Source organism: Dendrobates tinctorius, unplaced genomic scaffold (genome assembly GCF_039654945.1).
Source record: "Dendrobates tinctorius isolate UK_male_01 unplaced genomic scaffold, ASM3965494v1 ptg000143l, whole genome shotgun sequence".
NCBI classification, from domain to species: Eukaryota; Metazoa; Chordata; class Amphibia; order Anura; family Dendrobatidae; genus Dendrobates; species Dendrobates tinctorius.
This window is the reverse complement of record NW_027361810.1, coordinates 40,777,220-40,802,234: the sequence shown is the minus strand read 5'-3', so window position 1 is coordinate 40,802,234 and position 25,015 is coordinate 40,777,220. Positions and strand designations below refer to the sequence as shown.

At 41.1% G+C, this 25,015-nt stretch overlaps 1 protein-coding gene across 2 annotated transcripts in view; it reads left to right on the top strand.

Moving 5' to 3' along the window:
- LOC141049384 (bile salt export pump-like) overlaps nt 1–25,015 on the top strand; it is a 127,643-nt gene that overhangs the window by 22,670 nt on the left and 79,958 nt on the right. For both annotated transcript variants that reach the window (XM_073545806.1, XM_073545804.1), the window contains exons 6-13: nt 924–1,008; nt 2,631–2,764; nt 3,708–3,879; nt 9,449–9,573; nt 18,046–18,220; nt 18,810–18,923; nt 19,845–19,955; nt 22,484–22,609. In XM_073545806.1, the coding sequence (XP_073401907.1) occupies nt 924–1,008; nt 2,631–2,764; nt 3,708–3,879; nt 9,449–9,573; nt 18,046–18,220; nt 18,810–18,923; nt 19,845–19,955; nt 22,484–22,609 (1,042 nt within the window). The remainder of the gene's footprint in view (nt 1–923; nt 1,009–2,630; nt 2,765–3,707; nt 3,880–9,448; nt 9,574–18,045; nt 18,221–18,809; nt 18,924–19,844; nt 19,956–22,483; nt 22,610–25,015) is intronic.

Here is a 25,015-nt window from a genome sequence, read left to right as displayed (position 1 = left end):
TGTTCCTCCTGAAGCGTCTTCTTTAGTGTTTCTTTGGCTCATTTTCAGCCAGCTTTTTATTTTTGCTTTTCAGAAACCAGCAGAGGAATGGATCGGTCATTTTTTTTTTTTTTTACAAACTTGAAGTGATTAAATGTGTTTTTGCATTGCAGTGCATATGTTATTTTTAACATTTATTGAGCTTTTTATTAGTGTTTTTCAATTCTGTTGATGGCAATGCAAGATCCAGTAAATGTTGGATACTGAAGGACCTAATCATCTCTAATGGGGCTTGTCAGTTTATTCCATCATGGTGTTTGTCATTTTACGGAGAAAAATACTGGAACATGCTGCTCTTTTTTGCCCGGCATTGTTGGTGGAATCTGCAGCAGAGACTTCAAAGCAGATGTGATCGACAAACAGTAGATGGTGCAAAAGTTGTTTTGGTGTATTAAAAGGTTGTGATTAGTGATGAGCGAGCATGCTCAGGTGTTGTGTTATCCGAGCATGCTCTGGTGTTATCCGAGTGTCTCGGGCATGCTCAAGTAATATATTCAAGTCCTCGCAGCTGCATGTCTTGCGGCTGTTAGACAGCCACAACACATACAGGGATTGCCTGTTTCTTAGGCAATCCCTGCATATGTTGCTGCTGTCAAACAGTGCGAGACATGCAGCTGCGAGGACTTGAACATATTACTCGAGAACATCCGAGGCACTCGGATAACACCAGAGCATGCTCGGATAACACGATATCTGAGCACGCTCTCTCATCACTAGTTGTGATCAATATTTCCTGATTACTTTCACTGACTCCATATCATTCAGGTGAAAGGTTCAGTAATACGTACGTTTGCACCATGTTTTATTAGCGCGGTATGTTATATTTATGACTGTCTGTTACACTCCATTCACCCTGTACTGTGACCTTTCATCCTAATTGACAGAATAAACATTGAGACGGAGATGACCCAATTCGCATATTACTACGTTGCTATAGGAGTGATCGTCCTGGTGATCAGCTACTTTCAGGTACATGACTTTCAAGCTAAACTCCTTAACAATGAAATTGCCATAACGAAGCAAAAGTTGTGAAATTATGGTAACCATAGGGTCGATAGATATGTTAATGATATACAAACGATGGAAAAAGGAAGCAAAATATTCAGAAAATTGCCATTTATTCAGTTATCACGCAGCCTGGCATTGCCGTGTTCAAAAATGGCTTCTGGGACACTTTGGAGAAAGGGCTGTATCACTGGTTCCATGATGAGATTAATAAAATATCCAGCTGATAGCATACCTGGAGTAAAGAAGACTACATGAGTCCGGCCACCCTACATTATGCCACCCCACACCATAATTACTGGAGTAGGACCAATATGACGCTCCCTCATGACGACCTATTCATGGACCTCACACCAAAGGCTATCATCTTCACACCAAAGTCTGTCTTCTTCACCCTTGAGTTCTGCTTTTGTCTTGGATGCAATGATAGCTGGAGATTGGTCCAGAGACCATGTGGGCAATGCTATGAAGAGGCGGGGTGGCATAATGTATGATAGCTGGACCCTTCTAGTTTTCATTGCAGATACACAGCTTGGCGTTGCAATGATTTGGTGATGGCATCAGTGGTATGGCCATTTCTCCAAAATGTCCCATGACATGAGTCATTTTTCAACATGACAATGCTAGTCCTTATGTTGCTCATTCTACTTTCATCAGCCTGTGTGGTGTTCCAGAAAAAGCATACATTTAAAAGCCAGCCGGGGATCATAGGTGACTTGTCGAGGTGGCTGGTCCCTGGCGGTTTCTCTGTGCCCTGTTGTCCTTTAGTGAGAGGTTTCTTACTGTGTGTAGATGGGGAGATACCTGTCGCTCAAGAGGAGCTGGGCAGGAAGAAGCCTCTGGAGAACAGCCATTTGGATTACTCATCATTCATTATTGCATTTACACTTTATTGTCTAGTTTTTGGTGTTTGTCACCTGTTTTTCATTTCATTTTCACCTCAATCTTCTATGAATTTTTTTTTGGTCAGCCTGGTGGTCAAGGTTTGTGGTTTCCAGATGTTTTTGTCTGATTCGTCAATCATGTATTTTTAAATAGTTGCAATATTTTTAAGAACAAAGTACTTCAATCCTACTCAAGAGGAACTTTATGTACATTTGTAATTTTTGTGCAAATTTTGAGACAATTTAGCAAAACGTGATTTTGTCCTAAAAAGTTACCAAAAAAGGTAAAGGCAAAAAGAGCATGTTAAATTTTTTTGCTAAATTTGTGAACCATGTCCTCCATTTTTAAGTTTGCCACAGCAAAAACATCAATTGATACTACAAAGCAAAAAGAAAAGTGACTTTAAAAAAAAGCCAAAGATGGAGAATCGAACCCGTAGTTACTGGATGGTTTAAAATTAGTTAAATAAAATAAAATTAATTAATTAAAACATTCTTGCCTGCAATGATGGTGCCGGGGTCTGAATCAGATGTCAGGTATCCTGCATAGGTTATAAAATTAATTGTCATTTTTACAGTACAGAACTATAGATTTTGATAAGTGCTGTATTATAATAACTCCACATACAACTCTTACAGAGCCTTCATATTTTTCTGTATGCATATGGCCTATCGTACATTATTTCCATACTTTCCCTACAGATCGCTCTATGGGTCGTGGCTGCAGCTCATCAAATACAAATAATTCGGAAAGAATATTTCAGGAAAATAATGAGGCTGGATATAGGCTGGTTTGACTGCAACTCTGTTGGGGAGCTGAACACAAGAATTTCGGAGTAAGGAAGGGCATTAATGGAGATAAAGCAATTCTTATAAAATGAAACACAAATGTCAGGAACATAACACCCACTGAATATGAAATGGGCGTTGTGCCTTAAATTTTCAAGGCAACACCCTTTTAATTATACATCATTATTGGGTATTTTCGAATGATTAAAGGGTTAGCCTAAAAAAGATACGTTCTCAATTATCGATGGGGGATAGGTGATAACAAACTGATTGTAGAGGGTCAGACCACTGGAAACCCATAATACTGAGATCGGGACACTGGAACCTGGGAACCCCATCCTGAATGGAGCATAGGTGCACATGCCCCACCGTTGTGCCTATTCATTGGACAGTTTTGGAGTAACTCTTTAAAAGTTTTATCCCACCTATTCTCATAGGTATGTTCTGAATGTGTGATTTTTTGGGTTCCCACCTGCTTGGACTACCATTGATTAGAACTTTCACATTCTTGAGGACATTGATTGGAGCAATTGTTTTACATGGTCATTTCTGCTCCTACATTGGTCCACATTTATAAATCAGTTTTGCTGTATCTAGTGATGAGCGAGTATACTCGTTGCTCGGGTTTTCCTGAGCATGCTCGGGTGTCCTCCAAGTATTTTGGCGTGCTCGGAGATTTAGTTTGTGTCGACGCAGCTGTATAAATAGCGACTGCTGGACAGCCTGAATATATGTGGAGGTTGCCTGTTTGTTAGGGAATTCCCACATGTATTCAGGCTGTCTAGCAGCTGCAAATCATGCAGCTGTGTCGACAAAAACTAAATCTCCGAGCACCCAAAATACTCGGAGGACACCCGAGCATGCTCGGGAAAACCCAAGCAACGAGCATACTCGCTCATCGCTAGTATCCCATACACGCTCCTTTCCTCTTACTTTGGCTAAAACATCATAGCAGCCATCCATAACATTGTCTCTTTTTTCTTTAAACAGCGACATTAACAAAATTAACAATGCCATTGCTGATCAGGTCGCCATATTCATTGAACGCATTTCAACATTCGTGTTTGGATTTCTTATTGGATTTATCGGAAACTGGAAATTGACGCTGGTTATTGTGGCTGCCAGTCCTCTTATTGGTCTAGGGGCAGCTTTAATGGCACTTGTAAGTCTTTTAAAAATTGTTCACCTTTTATGAATATTGAGTCTCATCTTGCAGCAGAATGCTGGGTGGGCAAAGAATAAAGAAAATCGACAATATAAAAATGTTATATTTATATGGCAGTGAAAGCCATCCCTGGAAAAAGAGATTTTTGGGGTCAAGCTGGATGTTTTTGGTGATCAGTAGGCAATCAGATGTCTACAGATGGCTATAGGCATAAGGTTCCATAACTATAGAGGCTAACATTCTGTTCCACAACAGAGGAGATATGGACTAAAGTGGCTGGGTTTTACCTGTGCCATCCTAGTTTTAGAGATATAAGCAACTTCCATGATAGAAATGACATGCTCTTCATGACTGTGACAGTTGGAAATAAATGTTGGCTAAACAATTGTTCAGATGGAATTTGCCTCATGACTGTGGCATACTGGCCAATGTTTAAAGGCAATGGGAAACTACAGGAAGGGTGTTTTATTTTGTGGAACTAAACCCTTATGTAGGCAAGCCAAGACCATTTTAATCCTAATTTTCCTCTCAGTCACTCTGGGTACCATGGCTCAGCATCAATGAAAAATATTTGGCAACTCTTCTAGGATGGCGTGGTGACCCCTCTATTCTTGATAACCAGCCATGACAAAGCTAACAGCTGAGGGTTGCAGCCCAAATAATTTTATTTATGTATTTATTTAAAGCACAGGTGCTGGATAATTAATACTCCCATCAGCGGCGCCTTCTCTAGCTGTTATTAGAAGCAGCAGGTGTAGGCTGATGGGAGTAGTACTCTCTCATCAGTCAATGCCACTGTGACCAGAGGTAAACTTTTTACCATCAGTCACAGCTGCTGGCTCATGCGGTCATCTGACAGCGTGGGAACCGCAGCTCTCTGACAGCCGATAATAATCTTACCACCAATCAGAGGCAGTAGTGTTTGCCGCGCTGTCATACAAATGACAGCATGGCAAACAACGGATGTTCAGGCCCCCCATTTAACTGAATGGGGTCCGGGTTTGGGTACTGTTCTGGTACCCGAATCAAACTTTTTAAAATATTCAGCCAAACCCACTGGACCCGAACATCCAGAGGTTTGCCCATCACTTTGATGACAAGTAAAACGTTTTACATAGACTTCATTAATAAACTACCATTTGTGAGCAAAGATATGGAAACCAAACCAAGCTTTGTGCAGAGATGTGGTAAATCAAAGACCTCAGAAACAACTGATGCAGCTAAATCTGGCATAATTCAGTTGCAATTATTTACTGACATAGTGTTTTCTCATATCCATTAAAGGAGGGTTAAAAAAAATTGAGAAACACTAAAAATGGAATCTGTCACTTGTTAAAAATATGTCATTTTTTTTTACTACGGTAGTTCTAAGTGCAGCTGTTTTCCTTAGTTTGGTGTTAATTTTCTGTTACCTTTTTCCGGTGTCTAAATCTAGTCTTGTTTGCCAAGCGGGAGTGGTCCTCAACTCTTCTCTGTGGATGTTTCTTTGAGGATTATGCCCAGTTGAGATTTATATACACTGAAGAGTGGGCCATATCTCAGTGATGAAGGGGCACAGGAACAAGATAAAGACAATACCAGATTCAGGAAAACAAAATATCACACTAATAAATCCATACTTAGGATATGTGACAGGTCCTCGTTAAAGGGATTGTCCGGGACTTTAATATTGATGGTCAATAATTAGGAAAAGCCATGAATGTCTGAACGGTTGGGGTGTAACACCTGTAAATCAACAGCCGCGGAGACACCATCACATGTTTCTCGACGCAAGCAATGACTAGCCAGGTCTTTCACCGGGAAGGAACAACCACGGGAAGGGCAGTCTCCAATGAAGGAAACTACCTATGCCAAAATATGGTATCCATCCACAGACAGCTGTTTCGGGGTATTGCCCCTCATCAGTGTGGAGTAGGAAACTGGCTAGTAGGAGCAATGCCTAGTAAAAGACTCCATGAGTTCATTCATCCTCATTTTTCACGGGGTGTAACACCTGGAACGACGGTGACCAGCTTTTCCCAGTTTTGGCGTCTCCCAGAGCTGTCCAGTTGCAACGTAAAAGGAAGAGTGGCTGCAACTGGGTACTGCACATACAACCCATATATATTAATTTGAGTAGGAGGTGGATTTCCAGTACCCGGCAGCGTGGCCACAATATAGTTGACAGACCTGTGCTGTGCAGCTCTGTAACAGAGCAGTTCTGTCCACCGCCAGCATTGGGAACAGCTGATCAGCGGGGGTGTCGGATGTCGCTACACCATCAGTCAGACATTGATGACCTATCCAAAGGATAGGCCAGCAATGTTAAAATCTTAGACAACCCTTTTAAGGTGTTTTGAAAGTTGGCAGTTGAATGAGCATAAATGGAAAACTGACATCTTCCTTGAGCAATACATCTTTACATCTAGTATCATGAAATGCAGTATAGGTAGAAGAATTATGGTCTGTTTCTCTATGTGACTATTATGAAGCTGTAATGGGAGCTAATAAATCTCTTCGATCATTCCCACAAATGGATTGAAACAACTTATGAGAAAAATAGCCTGCAATTTACTTTCCAGTGATGTTATTTTTACCAGAAAGTACAGTCAGTACTTTATTTGATGTTATAAGCGAAAGCACTTGATGGATGGTAAGTGGTGTCATCGCTGCCTAGAACTGTGCTCTGAGCCGCAGCTAGAAAAGGCATGTAAGCATTTGCCGTCTGGTTGGCATCCCGGCACATCATGTCATCTTGCTTATAATTAATCTTTTATTGGGTAATCAATAAATGCAAAATTAAATATATAAACCTTTCTAGAGACATAAAACAGACATCTACACTGTTCCCTCTAAGCTGGGCGCTATGGGAAGGAGTGAATTTAAACAAATTACTAATAAATTTACTGCTATATCTGCGAGTATGGCAATTTTATAAAGAGAACTGTACTTTCAACAAATTTTACATAAATTAATAGCAGACTTGAACATAAGAAACGTTATAATATATTGTATCAAATAGCTCTGCTTCTTTTGCCACTTCTGAGCCACTTATCTGATACCCACAGCCTTCTAAATCGGATTACCATCACAGTGAGGAGTCAGGTTACACAGCCTATTATACTCCATGGAAGGGGGAGAAGAGGAAGAGCACAGTGAGAAAACAGGCTTAGGGAGACACAATTCTTTTACATCACACACAGAGATGGATTCACATCTACACAACTCAGTACTGCTGCATAATATCTGTCACGCTGCTGCTTCTTCTCTCTTTGTTCAAATTAAAGAATGAAGAACAGGAATACCTCTCTGTGTGCTGTGTATGGTGATATCATAGTAGCAAGCTATCTCCCACTAGCTCAGAGTCACTTGAAAATTATGAGATAGAACCCGTTGAGGAATAAACTGGTGAAAATGCAGGATCCAAGTCATACAATGGCCAGAAATAGATTCATCACTAAAGAGTTGACCAAAAGAAAATTTTTTTTTAGGACAGAAAACTCACACCAACATTATCTAGATACCAAAACTAAAGGTGCGTGAAAATACCACCACCTAGAGTATAGTCCTTATAGTAATGACTTTATTAATGTACAATGACAATAAATAACATCAGAACTACTAAGTACTAAATGTCCAGGGACTTACTGTAGTATCACCATGAAAAACAGCCACTTAAGAGATTAAATCAAACTCCTTGATAAACATAGCAGCAGGGCATTCAGAATTCCTTAATCAAAGATATAATGTGCACTCATGTTACAACCATAGCCCAAAAAGCAGCATAGAAATTATGTAATATAAAGTGGTAGTGCAAAAATAAATAAAAAAAGACCACTGGCAAAAGGAATTATGCCTTAATAGAAAAGTAAGCAGAAACATAAAAAATGCACAGTGCTTAGTTCCGCAGACCTCACTAAATAGCTTGCTGCAGCAGTGACTAAGAGCCTCAAAAAACGCTTGTAACAGGAGTAAAATACTTACAAAACGGAAATAGCAGCTGACTGGTGATGGGGGGGCAGAGACTCCAAGCCGTTTTTTTAATTGTTTATTTAAATCATTTTAAAAAACGGCATGGAGACCCCTCTATTCTTGATTACCAGCCTTGCTAAAGCTGACAGCTGAGGGTTGCAGTCCACAGCTGTCAGTTCTGCCTGGCTGGTTATCAAAAATACAGGGGAACCCATGTAATTTTTTTTATTTTTTATTTATAGCGCAGGTGCTTGCTGATGAATACTGCCATCAGCCGCCTCCTGCTCTCACTGTTATAAGCGATGGGAGGCAAAGGCTGATGGGAATTGTAGTCCCATCAGTCAACTCCTGTAACCTATGTAACAGCGAGGGAACCACACCACTCTGACTGGCGATAATGATCTTACCGCCAATCAGAGGCAGTGTTTTTCATGCTGTCATGCACATGACAGCATGGCAAACACTGGATGTTCGGGCCACACATTCAAGTAAATGGGTTCTATGTTCGGATTTGGGTCCAAGTTCTGTTCTGGTACCTGAACCTGAACTTTTTGTAACTGTTCAGCTTTTAGAAGAAGTAGTAGACATGTCTACAAAGTAGTTTTTTTTTACAATGGCCACCCCATCCAAACTATGGAACTACCAGAATCTGACCGTATAGTTAAAAAAAGGACATCCAGAATGCTAGCCACTGAGCCCCAAATAACGACTTGCAACTTGCCTATTCTCCACATTCTTGTCTATTCAGCCACTAAAAGGAAGTGACTTGTATCTTCCTGTTCCTATAAGAATCTTTACATATATGTGTCTTCCTTAATAAAGCAATATGTAATAGATCTCTTCTATCAGTAAAGAAGCATTGTGTCCCAAGAGATCTTCGATAGATGTAGGCTGAGCTCTCATTCAACTGATAGCTATCTCTTAGACACGACCAAAGACCTCAACGTTCTTGTGTTTTCAATGGGGAGAGAAAGTCGTTGCCAGGTACAGCTGCCTGATCCTTATCTCCTCTTACAAAAATGAAAACAGAAAAAAAAATACACTAATGGATCACCTGGTGGTCCATGGCTCAATACTATAAAAGGACCAAATATCCATGCAGAAGACAACCACATGTGAAGTTATATCTGCTACCTCTGCACCCCAATGGATTAGTGTTAAAATATCATGACTTTGATTATTCCAGCGCATGAGGAATAATTTATAATTTTACTTGTGTCTCTTTCATGTTGTGCAAAAGTTGTAAATTATGGAGCACACCTCTTGTCATTTTTCAGTTGTAGCAAGAAAAATAGGTAGCATGAGGGGAGGCATGGCTAATATTGTTGCAACATATTTTTTACATTTTAAGCCAGAAAATGGTCCAAGAAATAGAGCGCACCAAACATGCTCATTACAGGCATAAATGGAATTTTCTGGTCTAAACCCAAATTGAGATGTGCTGACTTTTTTAAGACTGGAGTATGACATAAATCTGCCCATATGTGCCTAATCACAACCAAGCTAAATTATAATTTTTAAGTATGTAGCTTTCAACAACAGTCAAGTAGTTTCTCTATGGATATACATTTTCTATAAAATTGTCCTGATACTTTTAACTTTTACATATTTTTAGGCTGTTGCAAGACTAACAGGCAGAGAGTTGAAAGCGTATGCTACTGCTGGTTCTGTGGCCGATGAAGTACTCTCCTCCATCCGAACAGTGGCTGCCTTTGGTGGGGAGAACAAAGAAGCTGAACGGTAGGAAAACTATGGAGTGTCTGTCATTATTAGGGATGAGCGGACCTGTGGAAGTTTGGGTTCTTGTACCAGACCCTAACTTTAGTCCAAAGTTTGGTTTGGGTACCAGAACTGTACCCGAACTTGAACCAGAACCCAAACCTCATTGAAACCAATGGAAACTTGAACTTTAGTTCTGGATAAAAAAATATATCTCTGTCACGACTCAGCTGTCGGTTGACCTGGGACCAGGGGCTCCTTTTCTATCCCTTACACTAGGAGACGCCCTAGCTTGCCCTATTCTCCAGGATACTTTTGAATGTGAAGATGCTGGGGCTGCCACCCTTACCTTATCTCCTGAAACAGCCCTCCATCTGTTCCCTTCCCCCACCCAGGGAAGATGGGAGCTGCCGTGCACCGCAGTACACAAACAAAGCAACACAAACAAGGTGTAACTGAAAATACCAGGCATACAAATATTCACTCACATATTACAGAAGAATGCACCGGGGAGTGGAGGGCAGGGAAAAACCAAAGTAAGAGGAGGGAAGGGAATTATCCACGCAACAGTCACAGATAACTCCTCCAAACTCCTTCTCATAATAAGCACTAAAACACCTCTCCTCCAAACCATGCAGCATAAGCTAGCTTTGACATGTGTTTGAATCAAGACCCAGATTATATAGTGTGGCTAACCGAGCTCAGCTGTAAGCTTAGACTCACAGAGTTTCCAACATGACCGATTAAGCCATGTTCTGCAAAAATAAGCACCATTTAAAAAGAAGGTGAAGTGCCTCTTTTCAGCATAGGACTGGGAGAAATCAGTGGCTGCGGTCTTCTGGCTCCTCTCTGTTGCGGTAACCCCGTGACACACTCTCTCCCTTCTTTTCTATCTTTCACTCTCTCTCTGCAATGGACTTCTGAACATTGCAACAGACTTCCCAGAGAAGTCCGTGTCTGGCGTTAAGCATTGGACACTGTCTGATACGAACCCCAGACTTTTAAGTTTGGGTGCGCTCATTTCTACTGTTCATACCCAGCACAGATGTTCAATGCACCCTTAGCGCTGCCAAACATTTCAGTGAACCATCCTATCTACTTGTTTTCCATCTGTCTCCAGTGTCCAGTAATGCCTGTAAGTCCAGAATTGTCAATCAAGGAAGAGGAAATACAGTTAGGTCCATATATATTTGGACAGAGACAACATTTTTCTAATTTTGGTTCTAGACATTACCACAATGAATTTTAAACAAAACAATTCAGATGCAGTTGATGTTCAGACTTTCAGCTTTCATTTGAGAGTATCCACATTAAAATTGGATGGAGGGTTTAGGAGTTTCAGCTTTTGTTTAAAATTCATTGTGGTAATGTCTAGAACCAAAATTAGAAAAATGTTGTCTCTTTCCAAATATATATGGACCTAACTGTAGATGGAAAACAATTATGTGGGAGATGGACTGAACTGCTTGATGATGCCGAAGGTGCTTGTGCTTGGTTTGAACTGTCATTTTATGTTGAGAAGCTCTCTTTAAATCTTAATTAAGTCCTGATATTACCCCTTATTGACCAGGACAAATTTTTCAAATCAAACATGTGTAACTTCATTGTGCCAATATAAAAGGCAATAGTGGATTTTACTGTGCTGCTGGATTGCCAAAATCATTGATAGCAATCCAGCAGACTTTAGGGGATCTATATATTGGAAAAACCCCAAAAGTGATATCATTTTAAAAACAGCACCCATCAACATATTTAAAACTGCTGTCTTGCAGTATATTAATCCTTCAGGTGCTTCTCAGGAATGAATGCAAAGTGGCACGACAGGAAGAAGAATTTTATTTTTATCACCTAAATGTTTCTAAGTTCTGAACAGGTCACTATAGCTGGTAGACTGAAAGGCTATATGAATACGCTGCGGATTCTGCTGCGGATCCGCAGCGTTTCTGCAGGGGTGAATCTAGCCTCTCTGCTGCCTGAGGCGAACAGCAGAATGACGCCCCCCCCTCGCACACAAAGTAAATTTTCCTATCTATATTGTAAAACTGAGTACAATAGTGGACATTTTAATTTAGATAAATAGAAAAAAAAGGTGTCCAAACACAAGGATGTCGGCACCATCACACGCACATACAAGAACAACACAGAAGTATCCAGAACAAGGGTCATTAATGGCAATAATAGGCCTGGCACAGGGCCGGACTGCTGGACTGGGACAAAAATGCAGCCCTGTAACACAAATCCCACCAGCCCACAAACTATAACACTCATCAACCCCAATCAGTGAATTTTTGCTATACTTTGTCATCCCCTCATCACTCTCTTAAAGGAGTTATTTGAAGAGCCACATGTGAATGGCACCACAGTGCGTATGATTGACCACAGCTCCATTTACATGGTGCTCTTCAAAGCTACGTTTCCCAGGATCATGGGGGTCCCAGCGGTCAGATCCACAACAAACAGAAAGTCATCCCTTATCCCCACATAATGCTCCATACAGTATTATGGGCCCCATATATTACTGCATACAGTATTATGGGCCCCATATAATGCTCCATACAGTATATTGGGCCCCATATATTACTTTATACAGCATAATGGGCCCCATATATTACTTCATACAGTATAATGGGCACCATATATTACTTCATACAGCATAATGGGCCCCATATAATTCTTCTCACCATACCTCACTGCTCTGGTCTCCTCAGTGTATTCTGATCCTCCACACTGCTTGGCACACGGACATCATTAACTTTACGTACATATTTGTCCACTTGTACTGATAGTAATAGTGATTTGTTTGTACCGTGTTGTCTGGGGCTGGCCCACTTTATGGGGGTGCTCAAGGCATATGATTATACACCAGTAAAAAGTATGAAAGGCTCAGTGTGACCAATGCCACCTAGTTTCCTGCCCCTCTTATTCTACTGGTACTGTGGGCACACTGACTGATACTGAGGAAAAGAAGGAAAGAACAGAGAGAGAGAAAAAAGAAAACAGAGAGAAAAAAAAGAGAGAAAGAAAGAGGGGAAAGAAAGAAAGAACAGAGAGAAAGAAAGAAGAAAAACAAAGAAAGAAACAGAGAGAAAGAACAAAGAGAGAAAGAGGGGACAGAAAAAAAAGAACAGAGAGAGAGATAAAGGAAGAGGGGTCAGAAAAAAAGAACAGAGAGAGAAAAAAAGAAAGAGGGGAAAGAAAGAAAGAACAGAGAGGAAGAGAGAAAAAAAGAAAGAGGGGAAAGAAAGAAGGAGAGAAAGAAAAAGAAAGAGGGGGAAAAAAGAAAAGGGAAATAAAGAACAGAGAAAGAAAGAAAAAGAAAGAAAGAAAGAGGGGAAAGAAAGAAACAACAGAGAGAGAAAGAAAGAAAGAAAAAGAAAGAAAGGGGAAAGAAAGAACAAAGAGAGAAAGAAAGAGGGGACAGAAAAAAAGAACAGCGAGAGAAAAAAGAAAGAGGGGAAAGAAAGAACAGAGAGGGAGAGAGAAAGAAAGAGGGGAAAGAAAGAACAGCGGGAGAAAGAAAGAAAGAGGGGAAAGAAAGAACAGAGAGAGAGAAAGAAAGAGGGGAAAGAAAGAACAGAGAGAAAGAAAGAGAAATAAAGAAAGAACACAGAGAGAGAGAGAAAGAAAGAAGAGAGAAAGAAAGAGGGGAAAGAAAGAACAGAGAGAGAAAGAAAGAAAGAAAGAAAGAACAGAGAGAGAAAGAAAGAGGGGACAGAAAAAAAGAACAGAGAGAGAGATAAAGAAAGTGGGGACAGAAAAAAGAACAGAGAGAGAGAAAAAAGAAAGAGGGGAAAGAAAGAACAGAGAGGGAGAGAGAAAAAAAGAAAGAGTGGAAAGAAAGAAAGAAAGAAAGAAAGAACAGAGAGAGAAAGAAAGAGGGGAAAAAAGAAAGGGGAAAGAAAGAACAGAGAGAGAAAGAAAGAAAAAGAAAGAAAGAAAGAAGGAGGGGAAAGAAAGAAACATCAGAGAAAGAAAGAAAGAACAAAGAGAAAGAAAGGGGACAGAAAAAAAGAACAGCGAGAGAGAGAAAAAAAGAAAGAGGGGAAAGAAAGAACAGAGAGGGAGAGAGAAAGAAAGAGGGGAAAGGAAGAACAGAGGGAGAAAGAAAGAGGGGAAAGAAAGAACAGAGAGAGAAAGAAAGAGGGGAAAGAAAGAACAGAGAGATAGAAAGAGAAATAAAGAAAGAACACAGAGAGAGAGAAAGAAAGAATAGAAAGAAAGAGGGGTAAGATAGAGAACAGAGAAAGAAAGAAAGAACAGAGAGAAAGAAAGAACAGATAGAGAGAAAGAAAGATTACAGAGAGAAATAAAGAGGGGAAAGAAAGAGAAAGAAAGAACAGAGAAAGAGGGGAAAGAAAGAACAGAGAGAGAGATAAAGGAAGAGGGGAAGAAAGAAAGAACAGAGAGAAAGAAAGAATAAAGAGAGGAAAGAAAGAACAGAGAGAAAGAGAAAGAAAAAAAGAAAGATTAGAGTGAGCAAGAAAGAACAGAGAGAGAAAGAAAGATTCTATAAAGATATTATAACAGCCCAGCTCCCATTGTAGTGCCCACCTGAGCCTCCCGATGCAGGACATATCATGATCTGCTCACATGGCCGGCATCCCCGAGTCCAAGGCGATCACACTGTCCGCACTGTCGGAGGACATGGTGATGGATTTGAAGCATTCTCTGAAGTGCCTCCATGGCTCCGTCACAATCTCCTCCCGAAATTACCTCATTTCTGGTCAGCTTTTAGCACGTCACTTCCGGTGGAACGTCATGTGCAAATTTTAAAGTGCTCCTCGGGGTTCCGCCCTGTACTCCTGTGTCCGCGGGAAAAGTAAGCTCCCGGCCGGGGCAGACTCTCTCTCTCAAAATTGTGACTGTCCTGCTCGGAGGTATGGATGCTCCGCACCATACACCTTGTACACGTATGGCTCCGCACACCTCATACACACACGGTTCCGCTTTTTATGCCTCACACACACACGGCTCCACTCAGTACACACATGGCTCCACTCCGTAAACCTCGTACACATGCGGCTCTGCTCTGTACACCTTTTACACGTGGCCACGCTCTGGACACCTTGTACATATGGCTCCACTCCGTAAACCTTGTACACATGCGGCTTTGCTCCATACACCTCGTACACACGCGGTTCCACTCCATACACTCGTGGCTCCACTGCTTACACACATGGCTCTGCTCCGCTGCATACACACACAGCTCTGCTCCGCACACACATGGCTCAGCTCCATACACTTCATACACACAGGGCTCCGTTTTGTACGCCCCATACACACACAGCTCCACTCCGTACAACCCTTACACACGCGACTCCGCTCTGTACACCCCGTACACATGCGGTTCCGCTCTGTACACGTTGTACACATGCGGCTTTGCTCCGTACACCTCGCACACACGTGGCTCAGCTCCATAAACACGCGACTCCACTCCATACACATGTGACTCCACTCCGTAGACACACGGCTTTGCTCCGCTCCATACACTTCGTATACACAGGGCTCCGTTTTGTACACCCCATACACACACAACTCCACTCCGTACAACCCGTACACGCGTGGCTCCGCTCTGTACACCTTACACATGCACGGCTCTGCTCCGTACACCTCACACACGCACGGCTCCGCTCCGAACAACTTGTACACGTTGGTCTGCTTCGTACACCTCGCACACACATAGCTCTGCTCCGTATAACTCGCACACATGCGGCTCCACTCCATACACCTCGCACATGTGCGGCTCTGCTCCGTACACCTCACTCACATATGGCTCTGCTCCGTACACCTCGCACACACACAGCTCCACTCCCTATACCTCGCACACATATGGCTCTGCTCCGTACACCTCGCACACGTGCGGCTCTGCTGCATCCACCCTGTAAACCCCTCCTCACCCCACACATAAACTTACTCATCCAGCACCATGGCAACCAGCACAGCAGAGTCTTGCATACACTGAGGCCCCTGATCATGTTGACTCCTCCCCTCTTGTGACCTCATCACAGGTCCTGTGGCAGAGCAGGGACAGAGATGATCGATAGACCGAGGGCTGATGCGCACAGCACAGGACCTGTGATGAGGTCACAGGAGGGGAGGAGTCAAGGGTCACATGATCGGGGGCCCTGACTCCTTCCCTCCTGTGACCTCATCAATTACAAGCCTTTGCACGCTACCAGCAGCACCAGCGTGTGGGCTAAATTGTAGGTCCTGCTGGTAGCAAAGTGCATAATGCCGCCCCTGTGCACAGCAGCTGTCTGCCGCCTGAACCACAGGTTCAAATGGCCCAATTACACGTGCGGCCCTGCGGGTCCGCAGCAGTTTCTGCTGCGTTGTACAGTACCATTGTTTTCAATGGTCAAACAAAAAACGCTGTGCACATGCTGCGGATTTTTCTGCGTGGATTTGCTGCAGGTTACAATTCGCAGCATGTCAATTCTTTGTGTGGAATCCTCTGCGGTTTCACACCTTATCCATTGTGAGGTGTGAAACGGCAGGGCTAAGCTGCAGGCTAATCCACAGGTAAACTGCAGGACTTTTGACCTGCGGATTTTTACAAATCTGAGGGGAAAAATCCGAAGCTCTCCAAACTACGTGTGCACATAGCCTCAGGCTGTCATTTGGCTGTAAGTTACTATGGCAAGGATCAGGAGCATACAATCGTGCTCTCAGGGTACCGATGGAGTTACAAAAGGAGGCCCCACACTCTGTTAACCATCTAGATGCCATAGTCACTACTGACAGCAGCATCTAAGGGGGTTAAGTGGCCATGGTCAGTCCCAACACCAAATATTACTGATACAGCAGGGTGTCAGCTAAAGGCTGTAGTCACACTAGCGATTTTAAAATCAGTCCGATTTTGTTCCTGCGAAGTTGGACGAGTGTAATGCAAGTGTCATGCATTTTTCATGCGAGTACAATCTGATTTTTCACACCTAGCATCCGATTTACATCCGAATGCAGTGTGATTGCTATCCGACTGCAATGCGATTTTAACATGACCTATTACATAAAGCAATTCTCTATGTCATTTACTCATCATTTTCAAAGGAAATATTCTTCAAAACATATATATATATACATATAGATATATATATAAGATAGATAGATAGATAGATAGATAGATAGATAGATAGATAGAATAAAAGCCGGCAATTCAGCAGCCGCACAGTGTAAAATCATAGTAGGAGCCGACAGGATAGAATAGATGGATTACCTACAGTAAATACACATAGAATAGGTAGATATACAGATGTCTGTGACAAATACAATTAGTACAGTGTGTGCAGCTTACTGTACATGTATTTAATTAATAAATGATTATTTTTCTGAAAAAAATGTCGTTGGCTCATATGTAATTTTCTTAACCAGCAGAGGGAAAGCCGATGGCTGGGGGAAGATGTTTATAGCCTGGAAAAGGGGTAATACCCATGGAGCTTCCTATGCTATTACTATCACCTCACAGCTGTATACATAGTCTTTACTATTAAAATTGGGGACCTCCCCAAAAAAATGACATAGCGTCCCCCTATAATTAATAACCAGCAAAGGCTATGCAGACAGCAGCAGGCTGATATTAATAGCCTAGAAAGGGGCCATGGATACTGGCTCCCCCAGGCTAAAAACATCAGCTCTCAGCGGCCCCAGAAAAGGCACATCTCTAAGATGCGCCAATTCTAGCACTTAGCCTCGCTCTTCCCAAGTAATGGAGAGTCATCAATAAACCATCCCCATTACTAAGTCATATCTATAAAAACAAAGACACCCAGAAAAAAGTCCTTTAATTGAAAGAATGACACAGACGCTTTTAATAATTATTAAATTAAACATACTTACGACCTCGCAGATTCCACCGATGACCTTGTCATCTGCAAAGGAGTTAAAAATAAAAAACAACAATAGTCCTCATCTTTCCGCAGAGATGTTGCTAATACATTAGTCCCATGATGGGTCTAGCTCTGCTATATCTAGATGGCAGGCTGCATGGTTGCATGATGAATATATACAGCCTGTCATCCAGCAGAGACATTGAACAGCCTGCGCTCAGCGTTTCCCTGTGAGTTCCTCTTCCCTGTCTGATGGCACCACGAGCGTGAGAAAGTTCTCCTGCTCGTGGTGCCATCAGACAGATCCTGCGAGTTCACAGCCAATGAACTCACTTCACCTTACTGACGTCAGCGCGAGCATTGTGGGAAATTTCAGATCGTGATCCGATCCGAGCTGGGAAAAAAGTAGATGAACACACAATGATAGAATAACATTGGTCCGAATACAGTCTGATTTTTAATCAGATTGCATTCATCCGATTTCATCGCAAGTGGAAATTAGCCCATAGTGTACAACCGACAGCTGCTGTTTTTTCACCCATAGGGGGAAGCTAGTCTCTTGTAGCTCAGGTCAGTTCTAAGTCATACTGATGGTCACTAAGGGGTTAATAAAAAGATAGGATGATGATTGAATTGATCCATATTTCCCATCTGTTTATTATTACAGGTATGACAATAATTTAGTGGCTGCCCAAGCTTGGGGCATAAGGAAAGGCACCATCATTGGCTTCTTCCAGGGATACATGTGGTGCATTATATTCTTGTGCTACTCTCTAGCATTTTGGTATGGATCCAAGCTGGTAATTGAGACAAAGGAACTTACACCGGGGAGTCTTCTTCAGGTATCTGTTTTGTATAATATTAATGTCTCATGATATCTGAGTAGAAGTGTCAAATCTGGAAAATTGGCGAGACAGGAGAAACATTATTAGGTAATGGAGGATACAGTCGCTGCAAATGGACGAGGATACAGTGTTACTTATAGGAATCTTACAAAGTTCTGTTCTATCTTTATTGTCATAGTCTGTGGTGGTATGGTGCAACCTACAGAATAAGGGCATGAAAAGTATCTAGCAATTATGCAAAACGAAAGATAAAATGGTCCTGGTGCTTCTTTCTCAGAAAAACCCTTTTCTTGCACCAATTCCCCATCATCTGAAACACTAACAACTCAGTTCTTCTAAAGAATGGTGTATTCCATACATGGTCATAACCCAGTAGAAAACAATATGGAACCAATCAGACTTGGGGCACCCCTCTGCAATCGTCCCATAGCAGCCGCATGGTCTTCCTCTATGTTACATGTTAGGTACTAATGTTTTCTCTAGTTTGATCATCAAATGAATACAAAACCAAAATTACACATTCACAAAGCTCATGTATCACTGTATCATATTAGCTAAGAAAACATATCTAACTCATTTTTTTCAGGTTTTCTTTGGTGTTTTGGTTGCTGCCATGAATCTGGGCCAGGCATCTCCATGTTTGGAAGCTTTTGCCTCTGGGAGAGCAGCTGCAACAATCATTTATGAGACTATAGAAAAGGTATGTCTTAAAGAAGCAAAACATTTTTATTAAAGCGTTACTCCCAAGATAGTAAGCTATCCCCTGTGCAAATGATAGCACACAAGTTACCAATCACTGGGGGTCCAACAGCAATCTAGAGAGCGGGGTCACTGGAACCCGGAAGCCAAGTTTTGCAGAGCCTTGTCTTGAATGTAGTGGACTGCGCATGCACTCTATTCATTGTCTACAGCACATTTTGCAATATAAACTGCATACATTATTAAATAGATATGTTAGACCTGATGAGTCTTGAAAATCCAAGTCAGAAAAAGCTGTATAATCCCAGTATTAAAATGAGCATTTCATGAGACCTAATATAGAGTGAAAGAGCTCATGAGATCGTGTATTCAGTCTCTGCCCACCCAGCCTGACTGACAGCTGCAGCTTATACTGAGCAGTGTGAGATCTCAGCAGGGAGGAGGGACACGGAGGAGCTGTGAATCAAGCTAGGTGGGCAGAGATTGAGTTAAAATTTCACAAACAATTATACAGCTGTTATGACATGATTTTTTAAAGTAAACACACTCTTTATCAGATCTAGAGTTTCGTTTAGTAACTCATACAGTTTATATGGCGAAATCTGGTGATAGATGGGCTTTGATTTTTTTATCTTATATGCCCCTTTCAATTCTGCATTTCAAATAAAATAAAGAGGATACAATTAAAAATATATTTTATTATATATTTTTTTCAATTTGATCTTTTCTGCTGAATTATTAAAATCAACCTTTCTTTCCAGACTGACTTAAAAAATAATACATTTGGCCTGACGTTATCAATAATATGCACAAAAGAATGTAATTGTATGGAATTTGCATTGTTTGGCTTTATGTATTGACTGCGTTTACTGCATACAGTTATCAAGTGTAGGAAACGATGGATGATTTTGTATTTCATCAGACCCCGGTGATTGACTGTATGTCCAATGAAGGTCACAAATTAGATCAAGTGAAGGGCGTTATTGCCTTCCACGATGTGAATTTCCATTATCCATCACGGCCCGACGTGAAGGTACGTACTGTCAGATGTTTAGTTTTAACAACAATGTACTAAGAAAGATTGTAAACTATTCAGAAAAATAGGATATTTTATTATTTTCTGTAAATATCCAACTATTTTATATTGTTGGAAGCTGGTACATTTTTTTTTTTACTGCGGAGTTTGTTTGTTTGTTCGTTCTTTTCACATATGCCTTTTATTCCACTCCAAAATAATTCTATTCACCAAGCAAGAGAGTGACCTTAGTGACTATGTCTAAGGTACAGAATGTAGACTTTAAACCCCATTAGGGGCAGAGAAAATGAATATGTGCACATCTTACAAATAACAGATAAGGCCGACTGTTTTATAATATAGAAGTTGTTACAACGAGCACAAAAATAATAGATGTAGTTCATAAAAAAACAATAATCAGTAAACAAATAACAGTACCGCACGTTTGCATTGTATTCTTCTAATGATATCTTAGGGGACTTTATACCAAATTTTTCAGTAATTGTGGTTGCAGAGCAGAATAAAACGTGTTTGTTATTTTTTATTTTCGTCTTTACGTTGCGGAGATATTAGCAATCAAATTATTGACACATAATGAGTATTTGTAAGTCAAAACCAGGAGTGGGTGATAAATCCAGAAGTGGTGATTGGTTTCCATTAGGCCATGTGCACACGCTGCGGTTTTGCTGCGGTTCTACTGCAGTTTTGGCCCTGCAGAACTGCAGCAGTTCCGCAGACATGGTACTTTACCATGTTAGCCTATGGGTTTTCAAATCCGCAGTGCTCACGCTGCGGTTTTTTACCTGCGAAAAAGCTGCAGGTTTTTTTCCGCAGCATGTCAATTGTTTCTGCGGATTCTGCTGCGGTTTCACACCTTTTACATAGTAGAGGTGTGAAACCGCAGGGCAAAACTGCAGGCCAAACTGCAGCAAAACCGCATGTCACTTTACCTGCGGTTTTACCTGCGGTTCCGCGGGAAAAAACCTGCAGGTGAATCTGCAGTGTGTGCACATACCCTTATACTTTTCCTCTGATTGTTCCACTCCTGGTTTTGCATTACAAATACTGATGTAAAATACTGACCAAATACTGAATGTGTGAACGTGGCCTATCAGAACAGCAAGAAGAAGTACACGCCCCAAGGGAAAACACCCACTTTGACTTAACAAAAGTTAACTCATTAAGCGCCAAATACTTTGATTGCTAATATCTCTGTAATTGAGAGGCGAAATTAACAACTAGCAAAAACGTTTTATTCCGCTCTGCTGACGCCATTACATCGTGTATCCAGTTTGACATGGAAAATGTGGTGAAAGATCCTCTTTAATGTCTAATATGTACCATAATTTAACCAATAATTAAAAATAGGCTTTATACTTGAAGGTGTGTCTTCCACCGATCCCAAGAATGGTGGTCTTAACACCCGATGAGAGTAGTCAGGCGCTCAGGACCCCAGCTCCACAGTTTTGTGTGCCCATGGGCGACAGTGTCCCAGTGGACCATTTTCACTTTCAATTCTTCTCCTTCATCTTCCAAAACCTATAACTTGTTCATTATTTTTAGTCGCATCAGGGTTCAATATTTTTCGATATGATATTGTAGTTCTCATCATTGCCATTTTTAGTCCATTTTCTGAGAGGCGAAGTGACTAAAAAACAGCGATTTTCTTCTTTACAGCCTTCACAGTTAGGAATAAATATTGTGATATTTTATTTGCTCAGACATTTAGGCATGCAGTAATACCAAATATGTATTGTTTCTGTTTTTTTTTTTAATTCTATGTACAGCCTGAGAAAAGGAAGGAGAGTAATATTAGTTCTTATATAGTTTTAATTTTCAACATTTAATTTTTTTTAACATTTTTAATTAGACCCCCTATGGGACTTGAACCTTTAATCTCTTGTACGATAGTGGAATATTGTAGTGTATTGTAAAACTACTGCCCTCCACAGCGGGGTTCATAGATTGACAAATATGGCAGACACGAGATGCCATTGGCATACTGCAATCGTGTTCAAACGCATCCCTTCATTTCCAACCTTTTAAATGCATCTGTTACCATTGATAGTGGCATCTATGGAGTTATCGGAGCTAGTCCTGACTGCAGCAGTTACGCTCAGCATTGTTGGTGCTGACGCCAGCCCTGGCGATGCATGTGTGTCTACTGCTCCATACACTTCCAAGGGGGTATTGAATCAGTTGTGTGCATGTATGATCCCACTCCCAATAAATGGAGCAGTAGTTATGTATACATACTCCTGCTCCATTCACACAGAGGACATACTCTCAAGATTGAGGAGGATCCCAGTGGTTGGAACCCACTCATTATAGATTATGCATTGTTGAATGACCACATTTAGGATTAATCTCACATGACTCCATTAGACATCATGATTTACATACAAAAAATAATAATTCAATTTACTATGTATCCAGTCTAACACTACTGTGTGAATATGAAGTATACTACATTAACATATTTAAATGAAATACTGCATCATGCTGGAAACTTGGCAAACATAATGTTGTTCCTTTCTAATTGACAGATTCTGAGTGATCTCAATTTTAGCATTAAGCCTGGTGAGACCACAGCTTTTGTTGGGCCTAGTGGTGCTGGAAAAAGTACCGCAGTGCAACTCATCCAAAGATTTTATGACCCTACAAATGGAAAGGTAACTGTAACTGTATTGTAAATGATGGTTAGTATCATTAGTCATCCGTACATCTTTACTTATCTGTTTTGAGTCTGGATCCAGGATAAAGCCCCCTTTACACAATAAATAGCTGTCAGGTAAACGACCGCTTTCTTCCCTGACTTCTCCCTGCGCAAGAGAGCTCAACTCGGCCGTGTGCTCCTGCATTTTCTACGAGAGATCTGCTGCTAGGGTCTTCTGGCAGTGGGCTATCTCCCAGAAAATGAAAAGGTTGACAATTGAAAATCCAAACTGCTCAATAGATCTCTACCCTGACATCATCTGTCGGGAGGGGAGAGAGTAGAAAGTCCACTGTACATGGTAGACTAATGGCTAAGCCATCTGATATCTGTTTTTTTGGCCAGCAATAGTCTATTGTGCATGGGGGCCTTAAGTCTGGTGAAACCAATCAATGTAAAATCAATACCATAAAGAATTTAAGCCATTATTACAGTGACAACTACTAACAAGTAGGGAAAAGTGGTTCCATGGAAGTTCAGGTTCGTCGGGCTGTGCTGAACTTTAGTCCAAAGTTCGTTTCAGATACCCAAACTTGACCCTGAACCCAAACCCCATAGAAGCCTTTGAGGACCCGAATTTTGGTGATGTAAAATGGCTATAAAATGGGGGTAGTAAGGGGTAGGGGAAGGAAAGAAAGCAAAATGGGGGTAAGAGTGGGACAATTGCTCTTCCAACAAATGTGGATAGGGTAGTGATGGATAGATTGATAGATAGAATAGATGTCCTGTAGATATTCAATGTCACAAGCCTCCTATATATAATAAACTAGCACTTTTTAGTGCTTTTAATGTGGAACTACAGGTTTATTAGCCTTATTTGACCTATTAAATAAATTAAAAACAAAAACGATGTGATGTGGGGTCCCCCCTATTTTTAATAACCAGCTAAGGGAAAGCAGACATTGTGGGCTGGTTATTTTAGGCTGCGAAGGGCAAGTTAACCGTGTACCTTCCCAACTTATTAATATCAGCCCGTAGCTGTCTGCCAAGCCTTTGCTTGTTATAAAAAATGTGTGGGACCCTAAAGAAAATGATGTGAGGTCACCCCTATTTTTAATAACCAGCTAAGGCAGACAGCTGTGAGCTGATATTAACAGCCAGCCGTCAGCTGCCCCAGAAATGGCTCATCCTTTGGCATTGCTGTCGTGGGGCCGGAAGTGCCTTTCAACAAGCTTTATTTGGCTGGCGAACCTGAGTAGTAACACAGAATTCCATTTAGAAGTCTGTGTTCGGGTTCTCCCCTCCCTACTAACAAGGACATACTGACCAACCATATCATCCGCATGGGATATAATTAACATGGAGCCAAAAAATACTCCTTAACTTCTGCCTTAGTATACATGGGGCTATTTTTAATCGTGCAGCAAATCAATTGTGTTATTCACATTTTTACTGCCATTATCAGCCTTTGCAATCCATAACAAATCTGTAACAAATTCTGAATGTAAAACTTAGAAATTGTTCAGCACATTGCAGCTAAAGCCGCGTGTGCACATACTCTTAAAGAGTAAATGAAGTTTCTTAAAAAACATTTTTTATGTGCTTGCCTCCTTCTCACCCAATCACCATGCTGCTGTGCTGTTTTTATTGTGGAGTTGAAGCTCCCTAAAAATCTGATTTCGACTTCTGTTCAGTACAAATCCATACTCTATTTGCAAAAACAGTTCTGGACTTTCCCTGTCTGTTCTTCTCTGCTCCTGTCGCCCACCTTTAGGCCTTATTCACACGTTTTTTCATCACGGATACCACATGTACCCATTATAACCTATGATGCTATTCACGTATCCTAGTTTTTACACGGACTGTGTGCCTAACACATTGAAATGTCCATTTTTTTTCCGGCAACACGGATGACGAGGGCCAATACAAGTCTATGGGTCCGTCAAAAACACATACAGCACAAAGATGGCAAAAACGTAGACACTGATGACACACGGATGACATACTGATGTAAAACACTGATGATCCCGGTACCAATTTTTCACGTGTTTAAACAAAGACATGTGAATGAGTCCTAACACAGATCTTACAAATCTGGATTTGTGATGATAAAGCAGCTGAAAGCAGATTCTTAGGTAGCTTGGCAATAAAAGAGACCTTCAGCATAGCATTTAATTACTCTTTAATGCCAGTATATAGGCAGAGTCAGGGTTGCCAACTTGACTTTTTATTTTTTCTGCACAGCTAATCAAAAATCACAGACAAACAGTATTTTTTACAGACACATTGGAAAAATATACTAAAATATTACGATTATAAGCCATCCTTGTCTGCAACCCATAATTCTAATACAAAGACATTATCTGCATGCAAACTGTAAAATTGTATAAATTGTTCAGCTTCAAAAAATCACAGATACTTTAGA